This window comes from Lepisma saccharinum, chromosome 18, assembly GCF_977018435.1.
Source record: "Lepisma saccharinum chromosome 18, izLepSacc3.1, whole genome shotgun sequence".
Classification (NCBI taxonomy): Eukaryota; Metazoa; Arthropoda; class Insecta; order Zygentoma; family Lepismatidae; genus Lepisma; species Lepisma saccharinum.
The window spans coordinates 10159009-10180379 of NC_139246.1; the positions used below are offsets into that span (position 1 = coordinate 10159009).

At 38.0% G+C, this 21371-nt stretch overlaps 1 protein-coding gene and 1 long non-coding RNA gene across 2 annotated transcripts in view; one reads left to right on the forward strand and one right to left on the reverse strand.

Moving 5' to 3' along the window:
• Positions 1–2367: 2367 nt before the first annotated feature.
• Positions 2368–9104, reverse strand: LOC146001835 (uncharacterized). The gene is made up of 3 exons (XR_014443611.1): positions 9013–9104; positions 4500–4692; positions 2368–2792 (listed from the first exon to the last, which is right to left on the reverse strand). It is a non-coding gene; the product is annotated as an uncharacterized LOC146001835 (long non-coding RNA).
• A 603-nt stretch (positions 9105–9707) lies between these two features.
• Pi4KIIIalpha (phosphatidylinositol 4-kinase III alpha) overlaps positions 9708–21371 on the forward strand; it is a 131000-nt gene continuing 119336 nt past the window's right edge. The window contains exons 1-2 of the mRNA XM_083140110.1: positions 9708–9825; positions 18144–18357. Coding sequence (XP_082996236.1) covers positions 9736–9825; positions 18144–18357 — 304 coding nt within the window. The 5' untranslated portion in view covers positions 9708–9735. The remainder of the gene's footprint in view (positions 9826–18143; positions 18358–21371) is intronic.

Below are 21371 nucleotides of genomic sequence, written 5' to 3' on the forward strand. Positions count from 1 at the left end.
AATTGCGAAATGCACAAACATCACCAAACACAGTTTGCCGTACTATATACTCACAGCCTCTCTACCCTTGCTCATTTACACATAGGCTATAAAAACAAAGTAAGATTCCAGTTCATGGTCACAATAAAATGTTCCAGAGTTACGATCAATTGCTTCCTATCAACACTTCTCTTGCATAAATTACTCATTATTTTTCAAATCAAATTAAAAGTATAACTTTTTTCTTGTACCCAATCATATAGATTAACATGGCTTTTTCCCAATTAATGAATGATATCAAGTGAATTTGATGCACTCACTCACCTCAGCAACTCTCAACTATACCAGGCTATACTGAATATTTGAAAGCATACCATTCCTGTTATGAATAACATTTGGTGTAAGATAGCATAGATTCTTATGTTACATTATTAATTCAGGCCACTCTAGGACTATGATAAAATTCAAGTATAATTCCCGATTTTCAAGGCAAACTTTCCAAAAAATCAAGGCTACAAGCAGATGTTTTCTCTATTTCAACCTTACGTAATATCACCTCTCAACACCCACTCACACAAATGTATTAACAATATAAAGAGTGTGTGATTCCAATGAATCCAAAAATTCTAATTCAATACAATTAACGGTATATATATTTAAAATATTAAGTTTAAGGTGTGGAATTTACATTTTTCATTTCACATACTCAGACTCGAAATACATCTACAAACACAAGTCAGAAATGTTAAGGGATATACTAATCTACGAAAAACTGTTAATTGTATAAGGATTTCTAACTTAAATTTTAACTAATCAATTTCAATATATGTTATCTTGTAGTAATGTTCAGTCTGTTCAGATAGACTGTTCTGCAAAGGGCACTAACAAAATAAACGGATTGAGAGAATTCTGTTCTATTTTTCACACAACTTTCTTTTCCTTCCTAGATAAAAATAGAACCTAAACTGTGAAATACTTGCCTCAGGGCAATTATAAATATGTATTAATTCAATGATATTTTGATTAATAAAAGTTGCAATTTTTCACGTCTACGGAGAAAAATTCACGCACAATTCCCGGATCCAATAATGCATGCATAATTCCTGGAATTCAAGGACTTCCCGATGAGTAGCCACCCTGTAATTGACAGTTTTTATTAATTTTTGATTGTCTGTGCATGTGTGTGCACATTTATGCACATGGCTTCCAATAATTTCCACATGTTATAAATTCATAAAAGAACCAAAGGAATTAAGATGGATAATTTTCCTAAAAGGAATGAACATCACTTTGAGAAACACGAAACTTTGTAATGAATAAACAAGTAAAAATAATTTACAGGTAAAGCAATAATATATTTTGAGAATAATCTCATAAAGGAAGGTCACATTTCATTATTTTCTTTGGTCCTAAAGAAAAAAGTACAGTACTTAACCAATGAAATTATGTCGTCCACATACACAAGATACTCACTTCCTCTCACACACACATACACCCACACACTGACAGAAAATTGTGAGAGAGAGGAAAAGGAAAATGTTGAAAATTGAGTGAATCATCTTTGATCAAAGTACCGTGCGTCCATTTCGATCTTCAGCCGAGAGATCGGGAGAAGTGTGGCGGGCGGCGCTGACGGAGATGCCGACATTTGCAGCCTGTAATGCCCGCTTATTTTTATGGACATATGCAGACATTTATATAAATATTGCAAAACGAGCACTAACCTGTGTTATAAGAGTTGTTCAAACTGATATCCACCAAGTGCAAAGTGTGTAGACTTTCGGGGAGAATACGTTGACTAGCCTGAAACTTTCGTGCCTGTAGCTAAAGTCCACTACAATAACACAAACAAGTAACTGCAAGTAACCAATAATAACACTCTTGCGCACAGTACGAAATTAACACGCTCTTGGTTTACATCTGCTCGCCACTATATTCACAGCTCTGTCGCGAGGGAACAAAAAACTGGAGCTCGGAGATTTCGGATTGCAAGGAAGCTCACGAACACCATTGACTTTTAACGGTTTCGTCTACAGCGTAATCTTGATACAGTGTTGCACATTCAAAACCTCCAAACGATCCCCGTCGACACAAAACTCTTTCAAGGATATAAACTTAAGCAGGACATTACTGGTCAAAACTATGATTAAAATGTTTTATTATCTGTGGCTCTTAACATCGTTTCTAAAGCGTATTTTTTGTGTATATAAGTGCAGAACTTGGATGAATTACAGATGATAAATTATAACACAGGTTAGTGCTCGTTTTGCAATATTTATATAAATGTCTGCATATGTCCATAAAAATAAGCGGCCATTACAGGCCGCAAATGTCGGCATCTCCGTCAGCGCCGCCCGCCACACTTCTCCCGATCTCTCGGCTGAAGATCGAAATGGACGCACTGTATATGCTGTTCACATCAGTAATGTTCACATGAAGCTACCCTGCTAGCTCAGCATTGTTACCATGCACATTCATCTATGTGTGGTTCTTGAAAAATTTTAATATTGTCACTGTATGGAGGACTGCACACGCATAATAATTATCTTGACCTGTTTCCAAGTCTTCTGGACAAACATGGAAAATATCACTTCCATATCCCAAAGGTCCTTTCCACAACATTCCTCTGCTGAGGATGGGCATAGTTGTACCTCTTTTCAGTATCAGTTGATGGGTCTTGGAATTGAATGTAGAGCTGCATATCCCTTGCCATGAAGAAGTGCATCTTGTGTTTTGGAATATCAAATCATTCTAAATACTTCCTGCACATCTAACCACAAAGTCAAGAACTCCTTTCGGGGACCTGCCTCTACCTGAAAAATTAACAACAAAATACCCTTAGGACTGTATGAACATGGAAAGTTTTAAAGAAAATTCATTCCACATAAATTAATGCCTAACCACAAATTAAGCCAATACACATACCTGATTATTAAAATCTCCATACCTCATGCATTTTGAAATGCAGAAAATATTGATTTATGATGAAGTTTAACATGAAAATAACTGTGCTTGTAAAAGTGTTTCAGTACTAAGATATTCAAATCTAAGCAATTGCTACACGCTTAAAAATAGTACAATTGGTTAATGTTAATAGCACCTATCCTTACCTGCCTAACATACTTGTATAAGTACACACGAGCAGGATGGTAAAAATTGGTCAGAAAACCTGCAGGCATATGTAGAATTTGATTTATGTACATGCATGTGTATATTATGAGAATATCGAAATTACAAAATCCGAGTTTGGACCTGTCTTAATTTATTCAAATAAAATTTATCTTCTGTGTGACCTTTGAAAGGAAAATAGACAAACAACATCCATGATTTCACAATCATGCTTGTTCAAATATGTTTATGTTAAATGAAATATTTTTCTGTCATAAATACCTCACTTTGTAGTAATGAAATAAAATCAGTGACTACTTTCACCAGGTGTTGAACCAAGCATTGGTGCTTTTTTCATAATGTCTTGTGATTTGTTACTGTGATAATTTATTTTATAACACAAATATTTTCTATAATTCTATCTTTTGCACTGCATGTTAGGGAGGGCAGTTAGGTATTCTGTGTGTCTGTCTAAAAATAATCAGAAACTTTTATAGTGCACAGGTTAGGTAGTTAGATTAAATGTTATTATTAATAATAATAGTCTTCTTTATTTTTCCACGTTATGCTTCATGATTAGTGTGATTAATTTAACATACATACATTGAAAATGTGTGGAAGATAAATCTGGTCTGACCACCTCGTGCCTGTAGTTGCACCCAAAATAGAAATACAAGGAACCCTTAACCATCTGTACTCCCTCAAGAAACTAAATGCCTTGCATGGTTTATAAAGATTATGTTTTATATGAATGTTTTCCACTGTTTTTAGCTCGCACAGATCTGCTATTGCAAAATAAAGTATGCCTGCTACCCTACTGTGAAACAGAACAGCCCGAAGGCTTCGTGCAAATGAATATAGCACTCAACACGACATTCCTGAACAGCAGCTAAAATCTTTCGTCGTTCTGTTAGGAGTGTTAGGTCTGGAGTTGACAGCAATCTCCGAATTATTCTTTCGCTATTTTAGTGTGCACATAAACTGTTTTTCACTAATAAAAGGCAGCGAAAGTAACCCTGGATGGAAGGTTTTTACTTACGCCGGCCATACTTTGGGATCAAATATATCCGTTATTTGTGTTTCCAGGAGGTGGAATCCATTTAATATTACGTAAAGTAGTGAAATCTGTTCATTAAAAAAAAACAAAAAAACAACATAACTCTCGAGGGGGTACAGTGGGTTAAAGGTCCAGAAATCCTATTTTATTCCATTCTTTTGCTACACAAGTGAGTAACAACTCGATTCACTACTTCAGAATCAAATAATATTCATGCAGAAGGAATAACATTACAATACAGGACTACACTTTTCTTTATGAATCAACAGAATGAAGTAAGGCAGTACAACCAGTTAACATCCTTTTTGTTTACTCGAACAGGATAATTAAGTAGAGAGTAGTTAAAATTACGTACCTGGTCCTGATGAGAAACCCATGTGTAAAAACTGGACAGAACAGTTGTTGAAATGAGAAAATATTCAAAATCTCCGCCCCCTCTAACTGCAACCAATGGCGGATCCAGAAGTTATAGTTGGGAGGTACTTCACCTCACCGACCTTTTTAGTCTGTGCCACTCCTCTAGCAATCAGCACGATTCAGATGAAAGCCTGATAAGATAAGAAAAGATTTATTCAGTTTGTTTGATCATCTACCGGTATAGTACAGATGTACAATGATATTGAACAGGTCATGCGTATAACTAAGTATCTATATTATAAGGTTATGCTACATAGAACAATAGTAAAACAACACTAATACAATTCACATTCAAAAAAATTGGGTAACAGTATGGTATAGGGAAAACACATTTCACTCGTTCATTTAAGCAAACATGGTTAACATTGTCATGTTCTGGCAAAACATTAGCGAGTTTGGAAACACTGACCAGGGGTTATGTCATTGAACGCACGGAACATTTGGTACACGTAGTCGAAAGTAATGGAGGCAAGAGCTTTTGTGCATCAGAGAGACATTAATGTCGAAAAATACATGATTTACCGGCCGAATAAGTTGAACAAAGGGAGAAAATGGTAACTGTTCCGATTGTTTTATGATTTATCCTAGCACAAATACTAATTATTGTAGAATTTTGGAAATCATTGTCACACGAAATCTGAACCTTCCTTAAAGTAATGAGCACTGTTTGGACTCTAAAAAAGTTATTTATGTTGAAAAAAAAACAACTTGAAAATTATCTTACGCACTTCTCATGGACAAGATATTCTCCGTTGACAAGCGACAGTAAATATCGTAGAAGCGTGGGAATTAATGTAGAAGTAAATGGGAACTTTAGTAGAATGCATTTAGGGACTTTATTTTAATGCTAAGGGAACCCTGCCTAACCTAACCACGAAAGCATATAATTAACAAAACCTTAAGTAATTGCTAAAACTCTGCAGTATGTGTTTACAAACGTACATCGAAATCGAACCATGTAAAAATTGCATTCGTAGCATGATGAAATCGGAATAAAACAAAAGGAACTTGGGCCGAAATGTGTTTTCCCTATACCATACTGTTACCAAAAATTGTCATACTGCTACAGGAAATGAAAACAGCACAGATTATAGTTATAAAAGGACAGTTACAGCTGGTACATCATGAAAAACAGGACCAAATCTAAACTAATACATGTTAAAAGACTTCCATATATATATATATACAGGGTGTTTCAGAGCGACCCAGACACTACCTTTTCCTCGAGAACGGGAGATCGTATCAAATTGAAACAAAAAAATGCAAAACTAAGTTGGGCCCAAAGAATCTGTAGAAAGTATTTGCAACTGCCCGAAAGCCACCCTTTGTGTTTTTAGTGGGGGCACATGCCCCGTTCGTGCAATTTTCAAAGGGGAAGGGTATGTTTGGAATGCAGATTCGGAAAGGCAGGGAAAAAATAAGATTGTCATATGAAACATTTTTCTGTACCACCTACAGTTTTCCGTGTAGAAAATGGTTTTGCAAAAAAAAAGGAAGGTGAGCCAAATCGAGTATACCGAGCTTAACAATTAAGATAAGTGCAGCAGCATAACAGTTTCGGAAAGTGCAGGATAGAAGCTTTCCAACGATATGCCACATGATGTCTACGGGACTAAAAAAGGATGAAACCACGTGACCCAAAAAATGGGGTCTAAAGTTAGGGAAGAACTCGAAAATTTCAAATGGCAAGGGGGGTCGATTAATACCTCTTTTTAAAGGTCACAGAAAACGTGAAAGGGATGCGAACATGATTTTGTAATCCACTGACCGGTTTCAAAATGGCGACCAAAACAATTCCAACCCCTGAAGTTGGTGTTCCAAAGTGAGGGATTATGTACGTAAATAGCAAAAAACAAACACTGGACAGAGTACATAAGATTATTTTCCTGTAGTTTACGGTTATTACAAGCATAAGAAAACAGTTTTTTCTTTGTGACGTTTCAGGAGAACACACGCTCCTTTCATCAGACATTTATTTTCATTTTGACTAAAGATACAGTTGTATCTTTAGTATCTGTACTTTATTAGAACTGTATCTTTAGTCAAAATGAAAATAAATGTCTGATGAAAGGAGCGTGTGTTCTCCTGAAACGTCACAAAGAAAAAACTGTTTTCTTATGCTTGTAATAACCGTAAACTACAGGAAAATAATTCTATCATGCAAGCAATGCGTACATACAAAAAAAAAGAAAGAGTACATAAGATCCTGTACAAACAATTATGGTAATGGGTCCGCTCTTGAAACACCGTACTACTGTAAGCTTTATTTGAGCTGCAACTTTGACCGCTCTTCACACTTTCTCCAGGCTTAGGACTGGCAACAAATGGTTTACTGTCATGCACCCGGGACCCCTTGACTACAAGGCGACGACGCTACCACTGCACCATCGGGGAGGCCCTCATGCACAATAAGGAATTCGTTGGTGTGTTTAACGGCTGCTTCACCAACGAAAAATGTCCTTTTCTCACAATTGATTGCCAAACCATTGTTTGACAAGAGAAATAGGCCTAACTGAAATGATAAGAAAAACGAAAGAGTAATAGGAAACCAATGAACAACGAAAACGAGAAGAATAGGTAAAGCACCCAGTGTGATGCACATTTACCAACTTACAGTAGATGTTTGAAATGTCTTCCCTTGGTTTCAATTCTCTTCTGCTCACGGACACTGAAATCATTAATTCTGCCTCACTAATCTGCCTGCATGCAGCAACTATGTGCTCGATCATGTCGTCCCTCGTTGTAGGGCGATTTTGGTAAACAATTTCTTTCAGTCGTCCCCAGAGGTAATAATCTACACATGTTAAGTCTGGTGACCTAGGAGGCCAGGGCACAGACCCACCTCTACCTACCTAGTTACCACGAAACATTGCATTCACCTGATTCCTCGCTGTCAGCTCAAAATGTGCTGGGCAGTCATCTTGTTGTAGCCACATGTGTGTTCTGATCTGTAAGGGGACGTCTTCGAGAAGACTGGGCAATTGTTCTTGAAGAAATGTGCGGTACACAACACCCGTAAGCCTCGCTTGAAAAAAATGAGGGTAAAAATTCTAGCCTGCTTTCAAAATCAGTTCCGCGTAGCTCTTGATGCAAGAACATGTGGTACGGATGAAATCTGTGATCCTATCAAATCCTTCTCATTGTACTAACTGAAACCAGAATCACGGGCAACTACGTTTAGTGAAAACAGAATACACTTATAGATGGTGTTAAAGGCGGAGCTACTGCGGAGCATGTGCACTCATCTGGTCCCCCTCGAACACCCGGTTACGCTTACGATGCTATGAACGTTAATATGAAAGGGCAAAGTGGAGATTCTTTTACAAGGAAATAGGGTGTCAGCTGTGTAGCACATGGTTGCACAGTTCAATCGGGAACAAATTTATTAAGTCAAGTATCACTTCGTAGGTTTCCGAATGACGTAGAGAGACGACTTTTGATACAAACAGAACGAGAAAGGATTGGTACCTGGAAAGGATTTTTACGACTTGCATTTTGTTACAAGCATGTTGATCGTTTCTCTGCGTATTGTGTTGTGGTGAAAAGCATGCCTCTTAGTGAGGTTTCAAACCGAAGTGACACGTGACAGCAGTGGTTCGTACCGAAGTGACAAGCGACACAGGCCTATTTAATCTATAAATAAGCATTTACCGCTCATGGGAAATCTCGGGCGGCACAATACACGTCATTGGGAATCTGAGCGTCACGTGCAGCTTGTCGTGTCGCTTCGGTTCGAAAAATTTCATTGATCACTGAGGATTCACTTTATTGTAAGTGGCACGGAGATTACACACCGAAGCAACAAGGAACAGAAGGTAACACTTTACTATACCTGAGACGGATTTCTTCAAATTTACAGGAGAAAGTACTTACGCAAATCATTTTCTGTAGCGTTATTGATGTTCGGGAATGTAGTTTTGATCCATTTTAATGCGAATGTATGTGGTTTTCTATGAAAATCTATTTCCGACGCGCTATTGCTGCTGCCGCAATTTGCTTTCTGCACGAGAGCACAATACGCTCTCGTATTGTCCGTATATGCTAAATTGAACGAAAGGAGTGCTAATGGAACCAAACCTAACAGGCCTAACCTAACCTAGTAAGCATACCTCGTCCCCGTGATGGTTCGTGGGGCTATCGTGAATTTTTGGGCTAATGTCATGGTTTTTGGGGCTACACGTGGATGGTTTGTGGGAAATAAGGAACAGCAGTAAGTACTCGTTAATGTAAGAAATAGACATTATTTTCGTTAGAAATTCATTATTTCACATAAATAAATGTTCCGCAATGCAGAATAGTACGTTAGCAATGTAAAAAATTGTGAAATAAATCATTGATAGGTGTCTCTGGTATAGTAAAGTAGTACCACAGTCCCTTTACTCTAAAGGAAACAATTAACATCCGACGGATTCTAGACGTCCACTCCTTCATAGTAGAGCTTTAACAAATACCTTTCTTGACTATCGTCGCACAACTGATGAAAACAAGCGCTCATTTCTTACTTCGTATGCCGATGAATCTGCACTGGCAACAACGGGGACTGGCCTAAACCGGAAGTTCCGGGGGGACCGGGCAAAAAGACCATAACAATGTTTATGTTTACATTTTTAGCACGGTCTATAGCCACAATGGTACTCACAGATGGTGTACAGTGGGATCCATGAGTATTGAGTATTACCGTGTAAATTGTCCACGACTATTTTCATTAATTGTTCTCTTTCCTTCTGTGTGTTTTAAAGCAATGGGTTTTTATGTACGCTAGTGCAGAAGTTGTCGACAGCTTGTTTTGAGTTTTCTTTTCATTCTTGAAGCTGTTATTCGGTCAAATAAAGTGCACGAACATGGTGATGGACAAGAAGCAGCTACATTTCTGGTCTCCCTTATCGCACAACACCTGAGAATCATTGCGTTCTTACGCCATGGGAGAATGCTTTTAATTTTATGCCTAAGTTAGGCTATCTATGCTTAGTTTTCTTAGTATAGATAATAATTATGCAGTGTATTTATGCTGCTAATAGAACCAAACCTAGCAAATCCAAATTAACAACCCAGGCATTCATCGCCTGACGTCAAAACGAAAGACGAAAGTACAGCCACAGCGCCTTGTAACGAAAGGATGCTCAAATATTGTGCGATAAGGGAGACTCTCTCCACTTTTCTAGCAGACTGCAAAGATGGAATCCGACGAAAAGTTATTTTTCACAAGAACTGTTCAGCATTTAGCACGATCGTTGGCTGCTATCAATCCTACACCATGGGAAAAGGTACTTTTAGACTATAGATAATGTACCTCAATATTTTTGTCATCAAAATTTTATTCCAGAAAGTCATTAAAATATATTTATCAGCCGATAGCCCAGAAAATGTTTATTCACATCAGCTGAGTCTCTAATAACATGGCACAAAATGTTAGGATCGAACTGCCAATACATGGAATGTTACTTGAAATAGAAACAAGGAACGAACAGTACGTGTTTTGGGTACTACTTTACTATAGGGGTGACACCTATAAATCATTTATTTCGCACTTTTTTTACATTGCTAACGTACCCTTCTGGAATGCGGAACATTTCTTTAGGTGAAATAATAAATTTCTAACAAAAATAATCGGTAAATGTCTGTTATATGGGAGACACATTTCTATCGGATATTTTCAGTTTTAAATGGTTCGTACTTACCAATTGTGTATTGCGGAACATAGTTGAAGGTGCCATTATGCTTTTTACATGAAAATAATTTCAATTTTTCACATTACGAGTAATTCTTTTGGGACCTTTCTTCCGTTGCGGAGCATAGAATATTTCGCGCACAGCTGTGGATCATCACGCATCGTGCTTGTGTTTTGTCGATTTGGAGTGGGCATGCAGTGTTGCAATCTTCTTAACCGAAAAATACCTACTTTCGTGTTCATTATGTCATCACAAACCATTGACGGATAGCTCCAAAAACCATTCCCGATAACCCCAAAAACCATTCACGATAACCCCAAAAACCATTCACGTTAGCCCCACGAACCATTTCCGGCAAGGTTAGGTTAGGTAAGCATAGTTAAAAAAATAAAAAAATAAATCTGGTAATGATAATGTTGTCGCTTCGCACAAAAGGCTACTTTATTACATCAAAAGTGCTTATTTTCTGTTGTGCAGCATTCCATAGTGACAAAATACCTCCACGAAGTTCGATAAATGCAACAGAAACTCATTTCTGTAAGTAGTTTCTCCTGTAAATTTGAAGAAAAGTGTCTCCGATATAACAGACATTTACCCAAAAATTTTACCGAATTTCGTTGTCCAGTACGGTAGATGAATGTGGAAATATTTTTAACAATGCTACTCAATGAAATCCGATTAGTTGTACTAAACATATCGTGCAGTAATCGAATTTGATCTGTACCTTTGTGGGGTACGTATATACAAATTGCACCAAAATGCACTTAAAGCTACTATCACATACAGTTATAAAATAATACAGTAGAATGCCTTCAGATAAATTCACAATGGTCAGTCAGAGTTTATTTATTTGCACGTTTATATTTTAGTATTATAGTTGTATTTTTTCTCATTGATACATCCGATGGCTTATCTTGGCATGCATATATTTATTTCTAGTTATAGGAGTTTGTAAGGGTAACTGTTCTGAATGTGTAATGATTTTTGCATTTTAACGAGCATTAGGAAGCCTTATAGAACAATCACTGAAGCAAGTTTTGAGCTTTCCAGAAAGTAAGTTGCATAGTGAATAAGTTCTTAAAGTATTATATATTGGAGAAATTATGATTTCAGAAGTAGTTTATGCAAGCATCCACTCTTCCCAACAAGCAGACATTCTTCATTTGCTTTCTAGGGCACAGACTACTGCTGGAGTTTTATGTGTGGTTCAGGCTTCTGGTTGCATAGTGGTAACTTGCCTTGTAATCAAGGTCTCCTAGGTTCGATATCTGGTGGTTTGGATCTTACTTTAAACTGCAGGTCCAGTTTCGATTATCCTAGCTGTGCATAAAGTGAACTTAAAATAAAATTCAACTTCACAGAGGGTTCATTCAGTGTCACTAGTTTCCGATACTTACAGTCGCTTGTCAATGGAAAATACGTTTTCCATGAAAAGCACGTATGCTTGCGTAAGGTAATTTTTAAATTGTTTTTTTCAACATAAATAACTTGTTTCCGAATCCAAGCAGTGCTCACTACTTTAAGGAAGGTTCAAATTCCATGTGAGAATGATTTCTAAAATTCTACAATAATTAGTCTTTCTGCTAGGAGAATTTGAAAGAAATCACAGAACGATCGGAACCGTTACCTAACTTTTATCGACAGAATGTTTCTTTCAGGGCCAACCCCCTTTTTTATTGAACTGACATGGAATGACCCAAAGGGATTTTGTGATGAGACTAGATACCATGTGATCATCTGCTGAAAATATTTAAAGTCTGCATGATGAAAGAACTGACCGAACCCAATAAATATTCCCTTATATCCAGTTGTCGTCGTCTAACATTGAGATATGGTAATGTGTTACATATATATATATATATAAATTCATTATTGTTACCTTAATCGGACAGTGGATCAACACCCTCCATCAACGAGTCTTGGGAGGATTGGCCACTGCTGTCAGAACTTAACGAGTCTTGGGAGGATTGGCCACTGCTGTCAGAACTTGTGCCACTGCTGGAAGAATTGCTGCTTAACCTAATGATTAAAGGTTCGATGTCATCCTGTATCAGGTCGGCATTCCACATTTCCTCTTCTATCCCTTCCACGTGTCTGCAGTAATTAGACCATTGCTCCTGGGTAACTGATTGAAACGCAATGTTTATCAAAGGTCCCATTCCTTTCACTTTAAAATTAACGTTATGCTGCCCAATATGCCCTTTAACCTGACTCCATACCATTTCAATAGGATTCAGTTCACAATGGTAGGGGGGAAGTCTACAAATAATTGCTCCACGTTCTTCTACAATCGAGTCAACGTAATTAATATTAAATTGGTGTCGCACAGAATTCACAACACTGAGCAATTCTCTTTTAAGAGAATCATCTGAAAAGGCGATATTTTTTGATTTCAACCATCATCTAATTTCTTTCTTACGGGTTTTGGAAGTAGGAATAGTTTCTAATTTTCTACAGTGGTAAGATGCGTTGTCCGTAACAATGACCGTCCCTGGCTAAATATTGGGCAGCAATTGCTTCTTGAACCACCGTTCAAACAGAACACTGTCCATTTCGTCATGGTAGTCAGCAACATTTTTAAAACATGTTTAGACCCCTCTACAAACCCCATCTTACCATAGGCATGCAGCAAAACAAATCGTGGACCCCGAGCAGTAGGACCTTTAAGACCCATGGATAATCCAGCCAAAAAAAGCTTCTTTAAGAGTTTTTATTGTTTTGTCCTTCCAAATCTTTGGCACAGTGTGCCCTACGTTTACCCAACTTTCATCTAAGTACACAATATCCCTTCCCTCATTCCTAAATTGTCTCATTTTCCGTAAATATGAATGTCGCCACAATATAATATTGTTTCTTTAAATCATTAGTGCTTTATTTCCTCACTTTTCGAATTCGAACCCCATTTCTTTTACCAAACGGTAAAACGTTGAATAAGTGAAATTGGGCAAATCATTGTCATCGTTAACTTCCTTCATTACGGCCCTAATTGTAGGGGGAGCATTTTGAAACAGAAGTGTGTGAAATTTCTGCCGTATAGCACTACGTATAAAGTCATTATACTTCACTTCCCTGCTGGTTTTATATTGAAGCCAACCTTGTCTTTTTTGTGGTGTAGTGACTGGTCCTTTGCCACTTTCCTTTCTTAATCTAAAGAAGGTGCTTTTACTGACACCAGTCGCTTTGCAAAGTTCACTAACAATAAACAATTGGCTACCTCCGGGGTTCTTTTCCTTTAAGTAGGTGAACACACGTAAGACTGCTGTTCTCTCGCCACTTTTAATTATCTTACCCTTTTTCCTACAATCCATTTTCGTTATCTGTAACAATGACACTTCAGAAATCACTTAAAAAAGTAAAAATCACCGAGCGTTCACACAACTGAAAACACTTTTTCGAGAGAGGAAAAAAGTCGAAGCAGACCAAAGCAGATATCCCACTCAAGTAAGGGGAACCTGGCACATGGGTTAGATTCAAGTTGCAACCCAAACAAACATTGGTCGATCCCTCTCGAATCACTTGTGCAGAGACTTGTTTTTGTTTTCTTGCTCCAGAGATTACTGGGACAGAGTGTAGGACCTGTTGTGCCTTACTTTTTTGATTACTCTAACACAGCCACGGCACCAGGATTTATTATCAAGGGGTGCTGAGGGGGTGCAGAAAAACATTTAGCGTGTGCGATGCTGAAAATAAGGAAAACCATGAAACACGCATGCAATCTTTCAAAACTGGGGAGCAAGGTGCCAAAACAGAGGGAGGAGGGAACAAGGACAGTTTACTTTCCCTTAGTAGATAAGGTTTAGCATAGTGCAGGGGCAAAAATAGCAAAAAGCGGGGGCAACCACCCCTAATTGATGACACTGATTAACAAAAATTACTGACTGAAATAAAATTATATGTGTGAAATATAATAACTTTAGATTGACATTCATTTTCCAGGCAGGCTGTGCACCCCTTGCCTCCCCCCTGGACTTACATGATGTCTTAAACTAGAAGAGAGTGGTCGTACAGTGTAAACATTCAGATTGCAGTCTTATTGAACTATGTAGTGGAATAAAACATGAAGTTATCCTTGTCTTTAAAAAACACAATTTTTGAACCATTTCAATGTAACCAATGTAACACATAGTACATTGTAGTTCGTTAAAATTTCTTCTGCAGCACTATCCCCAATAAGGAACTGTAAATTTCTTCGTGAACATTGGGCCTCTTTCTAACGGGTTTTGGAAAGGTCTGAAATGGTATGTTTACTAAACATGTTACTTGTAACAAATACACAGAACGTATTAACAAGAAAACTACTTTTCACGTTACAACTCACGTCACGTTAACAATTTCCCGAGTTCATCTTGGTGATACCTTAGTGATACCTTGAAAGCAGCTGAAAAGTTTTGCTCCAGTGTGAGGAAGAACAAATGGGCGGAAAATAAACTGTTTATCAACAATGCAAAAGAGACGTAACTCACATTAATCTGTAGGTAATTATCGAAAACTACAAACACACCACTTGAAGAAACAAAGGAAGAAAAAAATTATAACAACAATGCTGACGAAAGAAAAAATACGACCGCTGATCTTTATAGAGGCTGCAGCCAGTACAGTAAAGTATCGGCATCTCATTCAGTGCTTGCCTCATGCATACAATAATAACGGTCTTACTTCAGTACTGTGGGGTATATGGCCTGCCAAGGTTCCGTCGAGTTGTTTCCTGCCTAGGGACAACTCAACATTTTACTAAAGGTGCCTGTCCCCCAACTTCTGTGAAGAGGATATTGGTAAGGAATATATAGTGCCATTGGGGGAGAGGAAGGGGCAGTTTTTGAGGAACAGTTCTGATAGACGGTTTATAGAGAGTTGCGATGAACAGTTTTGTGATTGCAATAGTGGATGAACAAGGCAGACATTGAAGTTTAGTAAACACGTGTGTGTGTGTGTGATTGAGTGCCAACAGCACTAGGCAGGACAACACCGCAGACCATTACACCAGCCAGATATGTGTTTCCAGGGTTTACCTAATATAGTCCAATAAATTAATTAAAAGGGTTTCGGCGTAGTGTTTTTTTTTTCGGTGCTAGTTAAGATGGGCATTCAATAAGGGCCATCCTAATTAACATTGTAGAATACCTAACATTCAACGCTCGATATGACGACGTGACATAATATGACGACACTCTAAGGGTTAGTGTTTTCAGTTGAACATAGGGGGTGTAGAAGGAAATTAAGGGGGTGTGCAAGCACCCCCTCGTGCTTCCCTGGTGCTGCCTCTGCTCTAAGAACACGCTACTTAATGGAATTGCCCAAAGCATTTGAATTAAAAGAAGGTTAAAATTTAATGTTGATTGATTGAAGTGACAATTTTTGGGTGCATTTGCACTTGGGCTATTTGCACCACCAATCATATATTATACATGGCAAAGTCCCTTAACCATCTATTTAAAATCAATACATGTCTCTAAGGACTAAAAATCTCCCTACTCAGGTTAAAAGCTGAGGTGGTGAACGGACACTCAACACCAAACACAGTCGTACAGAGGGTTGTACTGAATGTAGGTCCAAACACCAGAACCTTGTTGGACAGTAGAAATGCAGTTTACAATGGTGTAAAACAATTGGAAATGATATGCTACATGCCTATCGTTCCATTTAAGAAAACTAAGTTGCGTTCCAGCATGGCGGATTCCAAGATGGCGCTCGGGGTGGTCACATGTGTCCTTGGGTTTGCCCCTCCCCCCAAACATCATATGTATCCAAAGTGGACCTCCAACACACCAGCCTTTCCTATGACAATGCTGTCACCTGACTTTTGGCCCACCCTGTACATGGAAGTGGGGTTGCTAACGTGAAAGTCACCCCTTATACCAGTGTCGGTTACTGATATTGTTGCAGTGTTACACAACGACCAATGTGAAGTTCAACGAAAGATTGCTTTTATAAAGTTCACTTTATGCCCAAAAGGGCTAATCAGGGTTGAACCTACAGCTGAAAGTGGGATCCGGACCACAATGTGCCTGCACCAGGTAAGGAATTCTGCACCCCTTGATTTCAGAGCGACGACGTTATCATTACGTCCTGTAGGAGGCCTAGTTCAATGAGAGAAATTCGAAAATAGAAAACTTTGGGATGAGTGATGATATGATGAAATTGATGAATGGACACTCACAAACATCCATGCCCATGTCAGGATTCGAATCCAGGACCTGTGGTGTCGTAGCGCGATGTGCTAACCACTCCACCACGGGCTGACTGGTTTCCAGGGGGTTAACACTTGTAACTGTAAAGAGTACAGAATATAATCGCCTTGTAAACTGCACCCCTAGTTCGATATGAAGTGAAGATTCACTACACGCTGGTTCATGTATTATATTGATTGATTTGGTGTTTTAAGTCCACTTTATGCACAGTAAGGCTAATCGGGACTGGACCTACAGTTTAAAGTGGGATCTGAACCACTATGTGCCTCCATCACATTTTAAATGTAATACTAGGTATATATAATATTAATAACTTAATTTCTGCTTAGCTCAAAATGCTACCTTCCACCACCCTTCGTGGCGAAGTCGTTAGTACAGTGTCCTACGATGCCAGGGATTTTGGGTTCATATCTTGACCTGGGTGTCCCCCCTCCTACGCACAACTAAGAGTTCTTTAAACCTTCTCCTTTTCATTTCATTTTTATTAATGCATGCAAACATTTGCAAAACAGCTTGGCGGAATGGTTAACACATTGCGCTGCGATGCCAGGGGTCCTGGGTTCGAATCCTGGCTTGGGCATGGAGGTTTGTGATGTCTATTCATCATATCTTCACTCATCCCCATCTTCGCTAATTAGCCAAAAGTGGCACAAGAAGCGAAGTAAAATAAATCAACTCAAACACTTGCAAAACAACCTCTCCCTCCCAACATGATTACACACACCAATTAAAAGAGACTGGAAGGTTTTTTCTCCTTCAAATGCGAAAATACTTCGTCCCTTTTGTTCTTGCTTCTTCCTTCCTTTTCTTCTTCTCAATGAGGTATGCCGAAAGGTGCCAAAAAACAGAAGTCTGGTTTGCAACACACACTATGTGTGCTCTCAAGTAGTTAACAACATTACTAACCGCATGAATCATGCCATACACAAGGAGGGCTCTCTAGAGTTTGGTTCTACTGTACCTTCCTCACAGGTGGTAGGGCCCAAGAGAGGCTGCCATCACACTGTTGTGCTGGTTGAGATGAGATGGTCCCCACTTAATACGGCAGAGATCTTTGGGAGCCGTGTTGTCATTATCATTGTCATTTGTCTCTGCACTTCAGTCCCTGAAGATGAGAGTGACGTTAGCTCTCAAATGCTCGGAAGCCTATCCGAAATCACCTGGCTGATTGCCCGAGAAAACCATCATTTGTAAAACTTACTATTACTACTAATTTGGGTAACAACATTTTAACAGTGTAACCAGAATATACATCTCCTAATTAAAAATATCTCTGTCGCATAACCTGACTTCGCTGTCATTAAAAAAAAAAAGAAGCTTTCTATGGCACCCTTTTTGCCAACCCCCTCTCCTCCTCCTCGCTACGAGCCTGTCTTCATCCCTCCCCCAACATGCTGCCGGGCGATGCAGTGACCATACCCAGAGGAGGGTTGGCTGCACCCGAGAAGAGGGAGAAGATGTGGCAACGTTTCAACTGTCAACGGAGGCACATGTTGAGGTAAGATCGCAAAGCCATGGCAAAGTGAATAAGGGAAAATGTAAAATAGAGCAAAATTTTCTAACATTTTGTTATGTTGGTACAATCATTGAATATAATAATGTGCGAAAACTGAAAATCCGGGAACATAAAATCGAAGTTCCACTACATATTCTTGTACTATTAACCCATAGTTCGGCATCATATTTCCTCCCAGCCTGCATTAATTTTGTTTATCCATTTTTCAGCTGAACAGACTGTATGCCCTCTGCCCACAAGAGACGCCACAAGGGGTGTTCCGTCTGGATCAAAGAGGACAGGATGCCGTCATTGCATTGGGGTTATATTTTTTGGAGTCAGGATTCCAACACAAGGACAAAATACTTCCATATTTATTGAAATTCCTCCGTGGACTTGCAAAAGCTGTGTGGTTAGATGAAATAAGATATTCACGGGAAGAAAGTAAGTAAGAGTTACTAAATTTAAATGGAGATTAGGATAAATGATGATGAGAAAAGGGTTTAGTGTGTCATTTAGGAAATAAACTCAGATTTATCAACTCACTTTCAAAGTAAGCAGAATAATGACAACATAAAGAAGCATCATAGTAGCACGATGATGAAATTGGAGACTAACTTGCTAATATAAGCATATAGGAGCATTACATTAGAAATGATGTATTAATTACTAATTTCAGACTAATAAATCACAAATAATTCTTTAAAGGTATTTACACAGTGCATTTTTCCATCGCTTGAGCCGCCTGTTGGTGGCCCGCTTGCCAACCATCTACATGGCAACTCCATCAAATTGCGAGTGATATCTCCACTATGGAAACTCCTGGCTTTGAAATGACTTCAATTTCTGAGAATTACAATTAAAGTTATAATGAAAATAAGCACGTACCTCATCACAAGAGATGCTAGAAATGTTGTCCTCGTGCATCCATACATTTCTGGCATCTTTTCAGGAAATTTCCATTTACTCGCAAAAGTTGAGCTTCAGACTTCTGAAATTGCTTCAGTTTCTTACCTGATATTCTCCTTCAGTTCTTCTAATGTGTGGGGGTTTGTTGCATGGACTTTATTTTGTTATAATGTGTATCTATGTGTCATTATTAAAAGTATAGCAGAACACAAATAACACTTGGAACACTAAAATAAACACTTAATAGACATTAAATAAAACAATAGATAATTACAAGAACACTTGTGACACGTAAACACTCAAAATATAACTGAAATAAAATTACGAATTTACTGAAATGGAATGGTGTTAAGAAGTTCAAAAGCTATGTGCAAAGCCATGTGTTTCAGCTGCCGCTCTGGCACTGCGAGCTGTTAGGAAACTAAAGTGTCCTTTTAGCGTGTCTTGTTACCAAAGCTCCTCAAAACATGCCAGAAATGTGTGGATGCACGAGGACAACATTTCCAACATCTCCTGTGACAATTAACATCCTTATTTTGATTGTAATTGTAACTGTAATTCTAAGAACTTGAAGTCGTTTCAAAGTTAGGGGTTTCCATATCAGAGATATCACACGAAATTTGACGGGAGTTGCCGATTTGGCCGGCTGCCAAACGGGCTGCCGATAGCCAGCTCAAACTACAACTACGAAGAAACACACTGTTATCACCATGTGCTGAAGATATGGATGAAAGGCACCAATGGGAATTTTACAGTTTTATTTCAGGGATGCTTTTGTACACATGCATGCACTTCATAATTGCATGTCAGTTGAAACGTAGGGACACTGACATTCAAACTATAAGTACAATGCATTGCAAAGAAAGAATTACCAAGGTTTACGAAATGATGATTGATAAATAGGAAACAGATTTTCTAATAACTCTCACAAGTGTTGTATCTTTAGCTTTTCATATTTTGTTTGCCGAAAGGACTCTGATCCATTCATTATAATTAGGGCTCGGAAGTTGAGGAAAATCCTTTTTTTTTTTTTTTTTCCCTAGTGTCCGAAGACGAGGCCCAACATAATATATGTTCATTTTGGGTCATTGTAGGCCAGAAAAAGGTGGCTTTTATTTGTCCTGTTTTGGCTTATTGGTCCTTTTTTAGCCATTTTTAAGGTCTTAACAACTTTTTTTGCAACTTCACCTTCTTCTGTAACCCTAGTGTGGTTAGGCCAAATATGATTCTTCAAATATGATTTTTCAAATTATGTTAATCTCAAAAATAAATAATATCTGAAAGAAGATGCATTTCATTCATATAGTTTTTTCGCACTGTGTGTTCCGTACCACCAGAATTTTGTCTTTTTCTTTATTTATTAATTATGTAATTAAAGCTAAAGTTATTAATTAATTTGGATTACATTTATACGTCCTTTTTTCCATTTTTAGGTCCTTGTTTTGATATATTTAGGTCTTTTTATAGTTCTTTTTTTGGCAATTTATAGGTCTTCAACTTCCGAGCCGTAATTATACATTGCCTCGAAGGCAATTATGTTAACTTTTTTGGACATTCCTTGTGTCACTGCTCTATGCAGTCAATAGGGATAATTAGGGCTTGGAAGTTGATGAAAACTCATAATCTTTTCTGGGCTTTGAAGACAATCCTATATTTTTTAAAATATTTTTGAGGTTTCTTTCTGCTCCTTCTGTGTTGTTTCGTGAATTTTAAATGTATTTGCTAGCATACCTTACATATTTCAGTTTCCTAACATGATCTAAAAGGTGTCCTAATAAGAGCGACTGATTTAATTTGCTTAAGAAAATCTGTATATTTACAAAATAACAATTTTTTTTTACATCATTACAACGGGTAAATGTTCTGATTTAAGAATGCCAAGTTTGATTTTCGCAACATGTCTTGTGGTTGGGATGGTAACACTGTTCTTACAAGTTCCTTTATCAGTGATCGTTGCAGCTTAGTGGACATGGAGCGTTAAACAAAGGGATAACGAGTTCTGATAGAGAAAAATCATTACAAGAATGGTGAGTGTTATGCAGAGAGTGTTAGGTAGCTTCGTGCAATCCTTGGACGTGAAAGTGCTCCTAGTGAGAGAGTACATTTCGCAAGTTCATCAAAAATTTTGAGGAAACAGCTTCGACAGCAGGCATTAAAACACCACGCTCTCGATCTAGTTGAGGGACGTATGCCGGCTGTCATCTTTCATTCTTAAATCGGAACATTTACCTGTTGTAATGATGTAAAGAATTTTGTCATTTTGTTAATATACAGTATTTTCGTATTGGGACACCCTTTACTTAGCAAGTATGCCCTTATTTTAGAAAATAGGATGGATTCTACAGCACATTATTTTTTTTTGAAATCTTTGTCAATTATTTGTGGTAAATTTATTTTTCCTCCAGCAAACTTAAAATACTTGGATGAAACTTACTTTGAGGTTTCCTTGTCGACCACTATTACCACTTTAATCTGTGCTTTTTAGAGTAAAATTAGTTACAGCATTAAATAGAAATTAAATGGCAACTGTATCTAGCAAAGGTCCACTC